Source organism: Stomoxys calcitrans, chromosome 3, assembly GCF_963082655.1.
Source record: "Stomoxys calcitrans chromosome 3, idStoCalc2.1, whole genome shotgun sequence".
NCBI lineage: Eukaryota > Metazoa > Arthropoda > Insecta > Diptera > Muscidae > Stomoxys > Stomoxys calcitrans.
This window is the reverse complement of record NC_081554.1, coordinates 12,836-29,893: the sequence shown is the minus strand read 5'-3', so window position 1 is coordinate 29,893 and position 17,058 is coordinate 12,836. Positions and strand designations below refer to the sequence as shown.

At 34.9% G+C, this 17,058-nt stretch overlaps 1 protein-coding gene across 7 annotated transcripts in view; it reads left to right on the top strand.

Annotated features, from left to right (window-relative positions):
• LOC106088534 (AP2-associated protein kinase 1) overlaps positions 1–16,535 on the top strand; it is a 32,224-nt gene extending 15,689 nt beyond the window's left edge. For 6 of the 7 annotated variants that reach the window (XM_013254104.2, XM_059364732.1, XM_059364736.1 and 3 more), the window contains exons 7-9: positions 8,433–8,770; positions 8,839–9,057; positions 13,422–16,535. In XM_013254104.2, the coding sequence (XP_013109558.1) occupies positions 8,433–8,770; positions 8,839–9,057; positions 13,422–15,961 (3,097 nt within the window). In that variant the 3' untranslated portion in view covers positions 15,962–16,535. Of the gene's footprint in view, positions 1–8,432; positions 8,771–8,838; positions 9,058–9,348; positions 9,685–13,421 lie in introns of those variants that run through there. The other variant, XM_013254105.2, reaches the window with a different exon arrangement.
• Positions 16,536–17,058: the final 523 nt, after the last annotated feature.

Sequence of the window (17,058 nt, the reverse complement as noted above, 5' to 3'; positions counted from 1 at the left end):
AGTTTTCTGTTAAAAGTACAAAAAAGTTGTCACTCATACTTTTAATTATCAATAGTTTAATACCATCTAATCCAGGCGATTTTTATTTTTAATTGATCAGTTGCCGAACGGTCGCTCACCGTAATTTTATGTGCTCTCTCAAAAGTGTCAGCAATGACACTTTTGAGAGGGTTTAATGTAAATGTAGATTTTAACCAATGTTCACACCTGAATATATATTTTTACATCAGTCTTGATTGGGCAATCGCCGAGAACAGGTCGTTTTTCTCCGCTCTCTACCGAGGTTTGGTATTAAAAGCTTTTTCGATATCGAGCAATACCACTACTGTACTTTTCCTCTTAATTTTGTTGTCGGTAATTAATTTTAAAACTCGTTTTAACTGATGAATCGTTGAGAGTCCTTTACGAAAACTAAACTGGTATTTGTGGATAATGTCGTTTTGTTCAGTAAATCGTTTTACTTTTGACAGAATGATTTTTCAAAAACTATAACAGTCAGCATGCTGATTGGTGTATAACTTGAAGCTAAGTTTGCTGCTTTAGCTTTTTTGAGAATGGAAATTACTTTCCCTGCTTTAAAATATGGAGGAAAGTAGCCGTTGAAGAGACATCAATTAAAGTTTTCTGTTAAAAGTACAAAAAAGTTGTCACTCATACTTTTAATTATCAATAGTTTAATACCATCTAATCCAGGCGATTTTTATTTTTAATTGATCAGTTGCCGAACGGTCGCTCACCGTAATTTTATGTGCTCATTGCTGACACTTTTGAGAGGGTTTAATGTAAATGTAGATTTTAACCAATGTTCACACCTGAATATATATTTTTACATCAGTCTTGATTGGGCAATCGCCGAGAACAGGTGGTTTTTCTCCGCTCTCTGCCGAGGTTTGGTATTAAAAGCTTTTTCGATATCGAGCAATACCACTACTGTACTTTTCCTCTTAATTTTGTTGTCGGTAATTAATTTTAAAACTCGTTTTAACTGATTAATCGTTGAGAGTCCTTTACGAAAACTAAACTGGTATTTGTGGATAATGTCGTTTTGTTCAGTAAATCGTTTTACTTTTGACAGAATGATTTTTCGCTCACCGTAATTTTATGTGCTCTCTCAAAAGTGTCAGCAATGATGTTTGCTTTTATGCCAGCTCTCTCCATGTCTACACCATCTACGGTTAATGCTTCAACAGCTGTTTTCCTACATCTTACAAATTAAGGATTTTGTAAGTAGCACGGAATTCCTAGCTCCGATTTTACTTTTTCGAGGTTACTTTTTTGTATTTAGAGCGCACATTGGTGAGATTGTTTTTATTGTCGAATTTGGCATTTTATCATTGGCATTTTATCATTTATTTCTTGTAATGTTTCAGTTATGAGAGACAATCGTTGTTCTATGCTATTTGTGGTTATATCTTCTGAGTGAAAACATTCAAGTTTTAATCAACCCAATTGCGTATTTCATACTTCAATAAAACTTCTGAACAGGAACATGTGTCTTTGTAGTTTCCTTGTGAATCTCTTTCGCTAACCAATTAAGTAAAATCTTAATTTGGCGAGATTGTTTTTATTGTCGACCTTTCTGACCATTTGCATTTTATTATTTTTTTCTTGTAGTGTATTTAATGGGTGTTATACCATTTGTATATAAATTTGATGATGACGTTTTCATACCCTCCACCATAGGATGGGGTATACTAATTTCGTCATTCTGTTTGCAACACCTCGAAATATGCGTCTGAGACTCAATAAAGTATATATATTCTTGATCGCCATGTCATTTTAAGTCGATCCTGCCATGTCTGTCCGTCCGTCTGTCTGTCGAAAGCACGCTAACTTTCGACGGAGTAAAGCTAGCCGCTTGAAATTCTGCACAAATACAATCCTCTCCTGACCTTCAACATACGTGGCTAATACATTCTGAATCGATCAAATACTTGATACAGCTCCCATATAAACCTATCTCCCGATTTTGCTTCTATAGCCCCTACAAGGCGCAATTCCTATCCGAATGAACTGAAATATTACACAATGACTTCTACAATGTCCAGCATTCATTTATGGTCCGAATCGGTTTATAACTTGATAGAGCTCCAATAGCATAACAGTTCTTATTCAATATTTTTTGTTTGCCTAAAAAGAGATACCGCGCATAGAACTCGACAAATGCGATTCATAGTGGAGCGTATATAAGATTCGGCCCGGTCGAACTTAGCACGTTGTTACGTGCTAATAATAATCGATTTAAACATTTGCCATCTTAAATTTCAAAAATTCCCGTTCAATAAAGAGATACATAATTCACAAGAAGGATTTTACTCGTTCTCGTATGCGGTAATTCGGCCCCAGGATGAGAATGAATATTAGAAATTTGCAAAGATGAATTCGTCAGAAAAATGTCAACAACAGAAGGTTGTACAAAGAAGGTTTTTGAACCAAAGCGGGTAAAAAGAGTCTGGGGCGTGGATATAAAATTTATTTTGTAATTGATTATTGTAACGACAGTTACCAGCTGAATTATTACGAAGACAATGCCAGCTGGTATACAGAGCATTCAAATCTCCAAATATGAAATAATCCCATCACCAGCGGTAATTCTTATACCCACCACCATAAGATGTGGGTATACTAATCTAGTCATTCGAGGTGTTACTCGAAATATTGATCTAGGAACCCATAAAGTATATTTATTCTTGATCGTTTCGCCGCTCTGAGTCGAACTAGCCATGTCCGTCCGGGATTGAATATTTTATTGCTGATAACAACCGGCACCTCCATGATATCGCCTGTCTTTTCTGTATACTTTGTAGTTAGTTAATTTGAATTTGTAGTGTGATTTAAGAAATGTTTCGTTAATAAAGAGCAAATCTGTTTCTTTTTCATTTAATTAGTGTTGTAGATGTGATAAGTGTTGATCGCATTGCTAAATCTTGTACATTCCATAACACGAAGTGTTCTAACCAGACAGTTGGTAATTTGAAGTTTTAAGGATATATTTTCTAATATTGCGGTTGAGTGTGAAGAAATAAGCTGATGCGGGATTGAATATTTAATTGCTATAACCACACCACCTCCATGAGATCGCCTGTCTTTTCTGTATACTTTGTAGTTAGTTAATTTGAGTTTGTGGTGTGATTGAGGAAATGTTTTGTTAATAAAGAGCAAATCCATTTAAAAGCAAGGCATCGATAGCTTCAAAATAAATTTCCAAAATCTTTTCATTCGGTAGATCATCATTATCATGGTACTGACCTTGATTTTGGTTGAATCGTTGTTGATTGCCAGACTGCTGGTTGGGCCAAATACTGTTTAGAAGTCGCGAATGATAACCAACCTCTTGGGGAAGTCTTCCTAAGAGTAAGAATGCTTTATAATTTTAGTTTCTTGAGTTTCTGGGACCATTTCTTTAGGTTATTCTTTGGCGGATGTCTAAGTCTTTCTGACGGGAGGGGCATTTAGGGTTACCTGCCCTATGATTCACGTTTCTCCTGTTGCTTTTTATATAATTAAAGTATTTATAATCTTTAATCATTCAACGAGTGGCCATTACTTTCGTACCCACAGACATCCTTTTATATTTGGCATTTGGACCAAGTAGCTTAATTACATCCGTAAATGAATGGGATCAGTGAGTAACAATAGGCGGAACTTTGGTTGGGACAATTTCAGTTCCTTCTTGGTCATCATTATCGTCCAGAACAGAAAGTTCCTAGAACCTGTTCTCACGTCGAGTCTCAATAATCCTCCGATGTTTGTATTTTGGGCTATTACCCGAAAATTGCTAACATTTTGAAGCCATTAAAAATTCAGCCAACAATTATGGATAGTTTTATAAAATGTCAGCTGATGTTTATTTACGCACAACTGCTTGATTTGGCAGTCAATGGCAGACTGATTATTGCGGGTTTAAAGAAGGTTAAAAAAATGGAAACTGATACTTTTAAACAAATACATCCATCTCTTCGGCTAAAGGTTGGTTACACCATCTGCTTTGTAGGAATACATTTCAAATCCTTTAAAATGCAGAAACTGTCAAAAACTTGGCCACACCAAGAACCATTGTAAACGTATCACATTTTGTGCAGAATATGCTCAACTACCACCACACGACACCTGTCAGAGAAAATTTTTTATAAATTGCGAGCTCGATGCACCCACACACATCCAATGACTCTTAATGCCCAACATTTTTTAAACACATCCAATGACTCTTAATGCCCAACATTTTTTAAACACAAGTCAGTTAATAAAATAAAAATTTATAACCGTTGAACTGTTCGTGATGCACGGAAGATCTTTAATTTCAGTCCAACAGCCCATCTCAACAGTTATATAAAACTTACTCTTATAGAAAAAGATTCTGTAGTAGTAGTTAGTATATGTATAACACTTAAGGAAATCATTATTCGCAAAATCTTTTCATTGCAAAAAGTTTTTCTTGGAAGAAAATTAAAAAGTATTCTTTGCCAGAACACAGAAAATTAAAAAGTATTCTTTGCCAGAACACAACAAAAGTCAAACAACAACACATCACAAAGACAATATTATTGGAACAGTGTTAATTGGTGCCCATTTCGTGAGCTTTAAATAACATTGGCAGTTAATTGAAGCGAAATTAGTATTGGCGCAGCGACATGTCGCTACTATTTTGCTTATAGAACTCAGTATCACTTCTAAGGAAAGTGTTCGCATTTTCTTCGTCGCCATTTTTTTTTATTTTTGTTTTTTTGCGTTTCTAAACATTTTTCGGCCAAAAGTAGTCGTAGTCAGGCTTTAGATTTTTTTTACATTTTAAAAAGATGTATAAACATTTTGCTTTCAGAAAATTTAATTGAAAAGTCTTTTGCAAAAGTTTCATTAAAATTTTGTCTTTAACAAAATATTTTTCATGTTTTATCTTTACATAGAAAAAAATTCATTTTGTTATTGATTTGTGTCCATTGTGTCCAGATTAGACCAATGGGTTTTGTTTTTGTTTCTATTTATAATAGAAAAGCAAAATAAAAAACATTAAAAAATTTTGACAAAATCCAGTGTCGCAATGAGCAGGCACAAAAATTTTTATTGAAATTTTGGCTTTAAAAAATAATTTTGAGTTAGTATGAAATTTAGTCTTTGGAAGAAATTTTATCTTTAGAAAAAAAATTTTAAAAATTTTGTTAAAAATTTGTTCCGATTTGGACCAAATACTAATAAGTAAAAGTTATTGTTCAATTGTATATAACAAAATAATGGTCTTTTTAGTAGTAATAACTAAATATAAACCGATCTGAACTATATACGACACGGATATCGAAAAACATAACATAAGTCGGTGTGTCAAATTTCAGGGCAATCGGATTAAAAATGCGCCTTTTATGGGGCCAAGATTTTAAATCGAGAGATCGGTCTTTATGGCAGCTTGGCTTTAAATTTTGGCTTTAAAAATAAATTTCGAGTTAGTATGAAATTTAGTCTTTGGAAGAAATTTTATCTTTAGAAAAAAAATTTTAAAAATTTTGTCTTTAGAAAAAATTAAATTAAATTTGTGGTTTAGAAGAATTTTAGAAAAATTGTAATGAAATTTTATTTTAAAAAAAGAATTCGAGGGGCTCGGGCTCGGGCTCCGGCTGAAGTTTGTCGTTTGAGAATGTTATACTGAAATTTCATTAAAATTTTGTTTTTAGTAAGAATTTGGTACAATTTTGTCCTTAAGAAAAATAATTTTGAGGCGGCCCTGGAAATTTTGTGTTTAAAGCACATTTATTTTGAACACTACGTCTCTGGTTCCTATATATTTCACTCATCCGATATGGGGTTTTAAGGTTGCAGTAGCCACAATTTTGTTTCGATCTGTATAAAATTTAGCGTGAGATGTTTTATTTAAAGTCCTATTACGTGTGCCAAACTTCATCAAAGTCGGTCCAGATTTAGATATAGCTCCCATATATATCTTTCATCAGATATGACCCTTTAAGGCCGTAGTTGCCACAATTTATGTGGCAAGAAGATTCTATTCAATAGGTATGCAAAATTAAAGTCGGACTAGATTTCAAAATAAGTTCCGTGCATTAAAAGTAGTACGTGGACTTGTTCTATTGTAAATAGAAAAAAGTTATATGCATTTATATAATTTTCTGTTTAGCTTCAAAAGGCGTTAAGTTCGGCCGGGCCGAACTTTGGATACCCACCACCTGGGATATATATGTTAACCACCTTTCGTCTAAATCCGGTGCAAAATTCATACCTTATGTCCCATAGCAGCTATATCAATATATGTTCCGATTTGGACCAAATACTAATAAGTAAAAGTTATTGTTCAATTGTATATAACAAAATAATGGTCTTTTTAGTAGTTATAACTAAATATAAACCGATCTGAACTATATACGACACGGATATCGAAAAACATAACATAAGTCGGTGTGTCAAATGTCAGGGCGATCGGATTAAAAATGCGCCTTTTATGGGGCCAAGATTTTAAATCGAGAGATCGGTCTATATGGCAGCTATATACAAATCTTGATCGATCTAGACCAAATTGCAGAAATATGTGGAGGGGCTTAACTTAGCTCTTTGTCCCAAATATCGGCAACATCGGACAGTAAATGCGCTTTTTATGGCCCCAAAACCTAAAACCGAGAGATCGGTCTATATTGCAGCTATATCCAAATCTGGACCGATCTGAGCCAAATTGACGGAGGATGTTGAATGGCCTAACACAACTCACTGCCCCAAATTTCCGCAAAATCGGATAATAAATGTGGCTTTTATGGGCCTAATACCGTAAATTGGAGAATCGGTCTATATGGCAGCTATATAAAATCTGGACCGATCTGAGCCAAATTGATGGAGGATGTTGAAGGGCCTAATACAACTCACTGTCCCAAATTTCCGCAAAATCGGATAATAAATGTGGCTTTTATGGGCCTAAGACCCTAAATTGGAGGATCGGTCTATATGGCTGTTATATCCAAATCTAAACCAATCTGATCCATATTGACGGAGGATGTCGAAGGGCCTAAGACAACTTAGATTCCCACATTTCAGCAAAATCGGATAATAAATGTGGCTTTTATGGGCCTAAGACCCTAAATCGGAGGATCGGTCTATATGGCAGCTGTATCCAAATCTGAACCGATCTGAGCCATATTGACGGATGATGTCGAAGGGCCTAAGACAACGCACTGTCCAAAATTTCAGCAAAATCTGATAATAAATGTAGCTTTTATGGGCCTATGACCCTAAATCGAAAGATCGGTCTATAAGGCAGCTATATCCAAATCTGAACCGATCTGGGCCAAATTGACGAAGGACGTTGAAGGGCCTAACATAACTCACTGTCCAGAATTTCAGTAAAATCGGAGAATAAATGTGGCTTTTATAGGCCTAAGACCCTAAATCGGCGGATCGGTTAAAAGGGGGGGCTATATCAAGATATAGTCCGATATAGCCCATCTTCGAACTTAATCTGCTTATGGACCAAAAAAGAATCTGTGCAAAGTTTCAGCTTACTATCTCTATTTTTGAAGACTGTAGAGTGATTTCAACAGACAGACCGACAGACGGACGGACATGTCTAGATCGTCTTAGATTTTTACGCTGATCAAGAATATATATACTTTACAGGGTCGGAAATGGATATTTCGATGTGTTGCAAACGGAATGACAAAATTAATATACCCCCATCCGTCGGTGGTGGGTATAAAAATTATATGCATTTATTTTTTATTTTCTGCTTAGCTTTAAACACGTTTTTTTTTGTTTTTTTATTTTAATAAAAAAAGAGAGAAACCTATGGTCTGCACCAGACATTATCCGATTGTATGAATTATTTCAAGACCGAATAAATGTAGCGCAAAACGTGTGAATGGACGAATATGCTTACATCTAAATAATTCATACAATAAGATATTGTCCGGTTGCAAACAGTAGGGTTCTTTGTTTCTATTACAAATAGAAAAATAAAAAAACCTTATTAATTTTTTTTATATTTCTTTTAGTAATCGGTTCTCTGTTTCTATTAATCCTGTTAAACGTACCGGATTGACCCGATGGAGTCCTTTGTCGGCAAGGGCTGCCGTTTCAGTGTACAACACACTGCTACAACAACAACAAATACCAATTTATTTAATTTTCTGCCTAACTTTTGAAATAAGTTTTTTTTTTTAATTTGTATTTTTAATAGAAACAGAGAACTCTACGGTCTGCAGACGGACAATATCCGATCGTATGTTAAAATACAATAGTTTAAATTCTATTTTGCACACTTGAAGGAAAGATTTAGTATCGGAAAAAACGAATACTGTGTTTATTGCGAAATTGGAAAACATTGTGAATATAACTTCACCCCCTTATTTTAAGCTTTGCTCATCTGTTTTTTATTCTGTTGCGTTTACAATAACTTACATTACAAATTACGTACATTTCCTCTTTATAAAACCATGCGATTACAGAACCTTTGCCAATGAGACCTCACAATTTCTTGCACCGTATGACCAATCTGTGAAAAGCCGTAGCGGTAGCGGGGGAGAGCCCACGGTGGCTACCAATAACTATAGCGGCTCAAATCCAGGACTGTTTGTTGGACCTGCCTCCCAGTCATCGGTTTCTAATTCTGAGCTCACATCAACCACGCAAACTACGCAATTAAATCGTTCCGCTCTTGGTGAAACTATATCCGCTCGGGTAGATACCTGGAATCCATTTGAAGAGCAGCCATTTAGTCAAATGACGGAAGATAATATATTTGAGGCAGAATTTGATAAAATACGTCAACGAGGAAGTCAAGGAAGTAAGCACTGGCTAATAAATAAATATTTCATTGCGTTTTATATGTGTAATGTTTGTTTTTGCTTTAAGGTATTAATACTAAATCAGCATCAACTACTTCTACACTAACACCGACAGAATCAAATTTCATGCCCGTTTCTTCCAACTCAGCTGGAATACAGAATACGGGTTCCAGCACAACAGCAACAATTGCTACACCTTCGGTACAAGAAGATCCTTTTGGTTCAGCCCCATTTACGTTACCTCCCGGATTAAAGGAGAAGGCAGCGTCGTTACGTAAAACAGGAGGTAAATCATGAACACGTATAAAATGTTGTCAATTTCTACACTTGAGTTATTTTATTATTTTCAATTAGAGATAAAAACGTTACCAATCCTAGTATTCCATACAAAACGTTATGATTTTTAGGCTTATATGGCCAATACTTCTTGTTTATATCTTGTCCTGTTTTTACACTTGTTAATAATGTTCGCCCATATTTTCCATTCTTTAATATTATAAATGATATTAAACAAAGTTTTCTTTTTGTTTGTTTTTCTTCCTGTTCTTCCTCGCTGATATCTTTCTCAAAAACAAAGATCAAAAAAATTAATTATCTAAAGAAAATTCTTCCTTGCTTAAAATATATGACCTAAACATCTGTGCTTCATACCAAAAAAAGTTAAGCTAACAAATATATAGTCACATACATATAAGGTGGTTTTCAAAATGTTACTGTAATCAATATAATATTAATTACTATTAATATATATTTATTTAAATGATATATATAAAAAATGTGTGTTTCATTGTAATTATCACATTCAGTTAAGCTGTAAATTATGTTTCCATACTTGGTTGTGGTCTTACCTAACACGTAGTTAAAAGCCCTTAAAATAAAATGTGTGTATGTTTTACGTACATCAATAACTCTACGCAGCACTATTTACTATGGGAACAACTAATATTCTATTTTGTATTGTTAAAGAAATGCTTTAGATGCGTGATGAGGTTTTTTTAATATAAATATAACCTAAAACGCTACGTAGTTTCGTTTTAGGCAACTTCGAGGAAACTTTGTACGGTATGTCATAAATAGGTACGATTTAAAGTATTCATTTTTAGGCGATATGCACAAGTTTTAAAAACTATTTGCCGACGAGTAAAACTGTATGTATACATATCAAAACCTTTTTAGGGTGGCCGACTTCGCATCCCGCTCATCCTTTTTTATCGGCAATAACAGAAATATCTTATATATGTATAAAAATGAATTTGTGTTTGTTTGTCGGTTTGATAGACTCAAAAACGCCTGAACCGATTGCCTTGAAATTTTCACAGATTGTGTAGGATGGCGTGGAAGGAAACGTAGGCTATATAATTTTTTAATATTGGAATGGGGCAAACCCTCCCCCTACCCCAAAAGTACTACCCAAAAATGAATGTGTACCGATGGGGACAATATGAGACTCAAATGAAAGGTATTCAGGAGTAGATTCCGAGTTTCATATTAAAAACTGGGTCCAAAAGACAAGGAGGCCGCCCAACCCCAAAACACCCTAAAATAGGTTTATTGGATGAGCATGACAATATGGGAATTAAATGAAAGGTATTCAGGTGTAGATTACGAATATAGTCAGAAAGAAGAAATAAGCGTTTAATTTGTTGATATCGGAAGGGGGCGAACCCTCGCCCGTTAACCCAAAACAAAAGTGGACCAATAAGCATAATATGGGTATCAAATGAAAAGTATTGAAGAGTAGAATACGAATATAGTAAAAAAATTTGGGTCTCAGCACCCAGCGGGCCGCCCTAACTCCAAAACTCCCCACACAGTAATATTGGACGTTCATGTCAATATGGAGCTCAAATGAAAGATATTCGGGAGTAGAAGTATAGGAAGTCACTCCACCCGGTTTGTTTGTCTGTTCCGTAGAATCAAAAACTGCTGAACGGATTTTATTAAAATCTTAACAGATTGTGTAGGTTTGTCTGGAATGAAACATAAGATTTTGATGATCGGTCATAAAGGAATGTGAAACAATCAATCGAACCAAATTCTGAAAAATATGCAAATTGGTGAAACACGCCTTCTTAAAAATTTAAGATATTGCAGATTTTAAAGTAGAAATTATCTATAAAAGTGAATTCAAGAATAGATTTTTAATGCAATATGTGGAGAAAATTCAATTTAGAATATTTCATACAATAAAATAAGTCAAACCTGCTTTCTTTTAAATTTTATTCGATTTTAGTAAGAAAGTGGATTAGAAACATTATTTCACCTTTTTCGTACTCCCTCAGCCAATTGCATACTTATCAGAGCATTTAACCCACAGACAGAAAGGCGGATGTGAATGATTACAATGAAGAACTTCATAAAGGGATTTTCTTATTTGTTTGGATTACAAAAACCAAACAGTTGAATTAAGAGTTTTTAACTAAAGAAACAAGCCATTTTCTTCTTTCCACCATGCCATAAAAAATTATGGAAGAAAAAAGATTAATGCTTTAAAAACGAGCATAAAAGAATGTAATTTAAAAATATATTGGTTAGATATTTGCACTTCAAACTAATTATTAGGATAAAATACAATTGTTGGATGCAGCACTCTAAAAATTAAACACAGACACTAAAGGCCATGGCTCAACTTTGGTTGGGGATTATCTTCTTTGTGGAATTCAAATGCAAATGACATCATCAGCACAACCCATTATTTATTATTTACACGTTCCAATAGCATCCTGTGCAAATTGCACTTGATTTACACTTTTAACAAGAAGAACACAGACACATATTTGGTTATTTTTTTTTTCTTACAACACAATACAGTCTCCATATTAACCCATTTTCGACAAGTTTTCCATTTCGCATCAGTGACTTGGTGATCATTTATATGCAGGGTAATTATAAATGTGAATAAAAGAAAGTTAAATATAACTTGGACTCTATAGAAAAATATAAAAAAAAATTAAAATGATGCCAGTGGTATTTTCATAATATTTTTTTCGTAAATTGAATAATGCTATTTCCAAAAACAGTCCCTAATATATTAATGGAAAATAAGAAATATGTCATAATATTGATTTTTGTGCACGGTATGGTCAACTAGATGATAGAAAAATTTAAATCAAAAATATATCTTATCTATTTTATTTTCGGTTAGGTTTTGTCTTGAAAATAATTTATCAGCTTTGAAGTAAAATGACACAGCATGTCCGCCTGTGACACCGAATGACACGGTTCAAATCCTGGAGAGAACATAGAAAAAATATCAGCGGTGATTATCTGCTCATTTATGAGGTGCAAACTTTTTTACGGTGGTGGCAATCTATTCAGACTCGGCATAAAAAAGGTAGCAAAATCATTCCAGGTTATTATACCGTTATATACCGATTTTAACCAAACTTGGCTGGTATATTGAAAGTATTAACAGAACTCATTATAAAATTTCAGAAAAATTGGATTATAATTGTGCCCACTAAGGGTTCAAGATGTCAAATCGGGAGGACTATATCGGGTTATAGGGTAATTCGTTCACCCCAAATTTTGCATGTATGTAAATTTCAACCAAATCTTCAGCGCCCTCTAGGAGTTTAAGTGGTTGTCGGTATATATGGGAACTATATCCAAATATGAACCAAATGTGCAAAATTCGACTTCGCATTCCAGTTAACTAGTTGCAAAGAGAAAATAATTTTATCATTGCTACTTTTAATTCGGTAGTGGAAGGTTAAGAAGAATATTTTGCTTCACATTCATACATTATGCGAATGAACATTCCTTTAAGGAACAGGGGCAAACTTTTCACATATCACTGAGTGCTGTCCGATTCAAGCTTAAGCAAGTTAATGGCACACGCCGCACAGCCACCCAATTGTATCATTGCTCCCACTATATTTGGCCTGGCCATTCTCTGCGATTCAAAGCTTCATAGTTTCACGCTCACACTGGTTTATTCAAATTGCAGACTGGCTGCTGGCAATTATACGGATCCTTCTTTTTACAGCCGAACGGCCTGCCACAGTGCGACACCTCCTTGAGGAGAGGTTTTTACATGGGATTGTACCTCACAAATGTCGCCAGTATTAGGAGGGGATAACGGATTATTATTGGGCTCTCAAAGGGTTCAAGAAGTCAAATCGTGAGATCAGTTAATATGAGAGCTATATCGGGTTATAGCACGAATTGCACCAAACTTTGCATGTATGTTAAAATTCATAACAGAAGTCATCGTGCAAATTTTCATCCAAATCAAAGCGGTTGCCTTTATTTATGGGAGCTATATCCAAATATGAACCTATATGATCATTTTCAATATTCAACGACCTACAACGTACAACAACTATAAGTACAAACAAGTATACATGTGGGTGAATGAACATACGATCAAGCAGTTTCAAAATATTTCCATTGCATCGGAGTCTTTGAGAAAGTGTCATTAAATCTTCTACCATCAGGCCATTGAAGAAATAATTGTAATTAAATAATTTGATTTTCAAGAAAGTATTAAAATTGCGATCTGTAAAGAAAAAAATGCATTGTTTGATAGTATATCTTTGAATTGAGGTATTTTTTAACCATTATCATTATTTTTCATTTACGTAACATTTCGTACTGTTTTGTTCATTTCCTTTTTATCACATAAAAGAACTTGATTTTCTTTAACAGCTAACTTCTTCACGGCGGGCAGTAATATATGTGGCGCATACGGTCCGAATGCCATACACGGTGGTAGCACTGGTAATGCTACCTCATCTACATCATCAAAATGGCTTTTGTCCCCCACCATGGAGGTGTCAAGTGAAGAGAAGTCGTCATTAATTAACAATCTAAAATCAGATTCTGAAGGTAGACGCCAAGACCAGGATAATTCTATGGCGGCAACTTTGTCAGGAACGTCGATGGCTTTTGTAAAATTACCACTTGATGATCGTAATAAATATGAAAAACTACGTTGCAATGACATGGCAACATCAGATGATTCTGATTCCGAATTTTTTCAAGAAGACTGCAATGTCGTTGGAAGCACTTCTAAAAAAGCAATTTTTAAGCAGTTGGTGACGAGCAACATTCCTGACACGATTCACAAGATACAGCAGGCTGCATATCATAAAGTTGACAAGACACAAATCAAAGTGCCAATAGTGAAAAAGTTAAAAGAAAAAACAACGACTAAAAGGCCATCCACTGCAGGTCTGCAAGCGGCTCAACAGGTTAATGCTGTGCTAGAAAAACACGTGATGCAACAAAAGCAAGCAGAAGCTATGGCAGCTGCCGCTAAATGCAACGAGGATGAAGATTCCATTGGATCCGCTTCTGACTTAAGAGCCGAAGACGATGACTATTTCGATGAAAATCGAGTTAATCACTTAACCAGCAATAATACCAAAATAAAACGCTCCGAAATGGACGTAGATGGTATTAGTGAAAGTGTAAACACATGCAATTCTTCCGCGTATCACGCAGAATGTGAATCCGTTACTACCCACGAGGATGACATAAGCCGAGTTGTTGTAAAAGTGCGCATGCGAAAAAAGGATAGAAGTTGTTATGCCGCAGAGGTCGAGGTAGGGTCAACTGTCGCGTCCGATATATCTGGAGTAGACTGCGATCGGAGCGTAAAGAGGTCAACTTCGTGTGAATTTCTTAATAAAATAGGCGACAAACCCTTGCTTCTGGATGACGAATTGGATTACGGTTCGGAAGACTCCGACTCGATTTCAAAATCTAACACAACTCCAAATATATTTAGTGGCACAAATGCCGATGACAATAATCGAGTCAAAATTGAGGTAAATCTGCAGGACAAAGAAGAACTTGACGTTTTTGCAATGGCTCCATTCACTAAGCCAGAAATGTTGCCATTTAAGAAGAAAAGTGGAGGGAAAAACGACAGCAGAAGAAAATCACTAAACGCTGCCGAAACAGCGATATCTAATTCAACACAAGAAATATGGACATCAACACCTGTCAAAAATGCAAAACATTCCAAAAGCTTGTGCATATCCAATAAATCAGCAAAGAAACAAGAAGATCCTCACGCTGTCGAAACATTTATGGAGCCATTATTTAATCCATTTATGAGCTTTTCCGAAAAACACAATGTAGAAAAAATTACTGCTGCACCCATTAATAGCACATCTAACTATGGCACGGTAACAATTGTATCAAAAAATTCTCCAAACGAACGAATTTGCGAATTTAAGGCATGTGATCTTTTCGATTCAGAACCATTCCCACAGATAACTACAGAAAGCAATAGAGTTGATGCTTCTAAAACATACTACAATAATTTTCAACCACAAGAACCAATATCACAACTTGTTACCGTTAACCGCTCCATAATTATTAATAGAACACCTGAACCTAAACATCCTGATCTAGATGTTATATCGCCTAACGTTACAACACCATTATATAGACCAAACCCATGTGCAAATATTGAAGTAACCCAAGGTAAAACATTAAAGAACAGTATTACTGGATCTGTCGAAGTTGATGTGCAACCGCATCATATAATAGCATGCTCTAGGGGCAACCAGCCAATATATCCTATCGCTGACAAGGCTTTTGTAAACATTTCCCAAGAATCAACTTCCGATTTTAACCCTGATGATGATGAGGAACCGGTTATTGCTTCCTCCGAAGAAATTTACGGAAGTGAAATAAACAAATCTAACGGATGTGAAATTCCAAATACAATGTCTCATTCGAAAATCAGAGACAAAAAACTAAGTTTAGTAGCACGAACAATGCCTGTGAAACTTTCACAAAAAGTCAAAGGACATTCTTACAAGAAAGTTTCTGCAAACTGTCTATCGTCAACTCTAGCACAACCAGATCTAGGATCTACTTCTTCTTTAACCCTCAGCTCATCAAAACCGACTCAGCAACATCCGAAATATAATACACAGGAAGATTATAACGAAGCAACATTTAAAGCGGCGATACCATCGGTTAATAATCTCGCTGGCTCACGAAAACAATTCAACTCTTCTTCTTCTTCTTTCCAATCTAATCTCATTCAAAATTCTGCCAAGACGGGGTTTAGTAATATGTCCTTTGAAGACTTTCCATCCGATCCAGAAATGGAAGTCATACCACAGAGAAAAGCCTTGCCTTTCGAAGTGGTGCGTAATGACAAAACCCTTCTTGAGGCTGAAAAAAAATTTGGTTCTCTAAAACGACGGAGCAATCTGTTTTCCTAAGCACGTGGTTTGCAGTGAATCTTGTCTATGAAAATATGATAATAGTACACATTTCCCAGCAAGAGTTGAATCATTTCCGGCTGATCTGTGCCTGAAACACATTTTCAGATTTTCTGCTCTAACTAGCAGAATTTAAAACAGTGAATTGCACACAGAGTCATATTTTCTGCTTCTGAATGAAAACTTACCGCAATCATGTTAAAAAAGATTAATAATTGTAACTCCATGCAATCTTACAATCAAAATGGGAAAACGCTATCATACAACCACCAAATAAAATAAAAAAAGCAGAATTTCGAAGATAATTTTGAAACAAAACGCATAAGTGCATATCTAAAATATTATGTGTTTATTTTAAAGTAAATTTGACGCAAAATTTATCAATTAGAAAATATTAGCTGCTATGCATTTCAAGAGCCTTACATCCTACCATATAAGTCATATTAAAACGATTTCGTGCGTTTTCTACATATTAATGATAGTTTTAAACTGTCGGTTTTATCTATTCTCAGACGTATTACCATTCACTTTATTATATATATTTTGAAATGTTTATAAAGAAAATAAAATTGTTATGGAACAAGTATACAATATTAAGCTTGATATTGAAAAAAGCAATTAAAAGCAATGATTTTAGACGGCGTAAATAAATATATATGTGTTTCATGTATTGAATACTAAATAGCAGCTGCTATCAGACGACATGGTACATAAGGCAAATGACAATAGAGCTCGCTCTTATCGAAAAAAAAACTAATATGTATGTAATTCCACATCTGATTGAACACGTGAATATATCTGACGCTGAATATATATGAGTGCATGTCACGCGGGTGTCCAAAAATCACAAAAGTTGGAATTAATCCACAACTTTTGGTCATTGCTCTTAGTAGTACATATCGGTCCAAAAATTTGTACAGCAGGCCAAATACCTTTAGTAACGACTTTTTGTTGGCTGTACAGGGTGAGATACAGCGTATCTCTTTTTTTTTTTTGCTATAGCTTGTGCTGGGCCGCATCGGTTTACCGAATTACAGATTTGTTCTACGCTGAAAAGTAAATCGAATTATTCGCCACTGCTTATGATATCAGTTTTT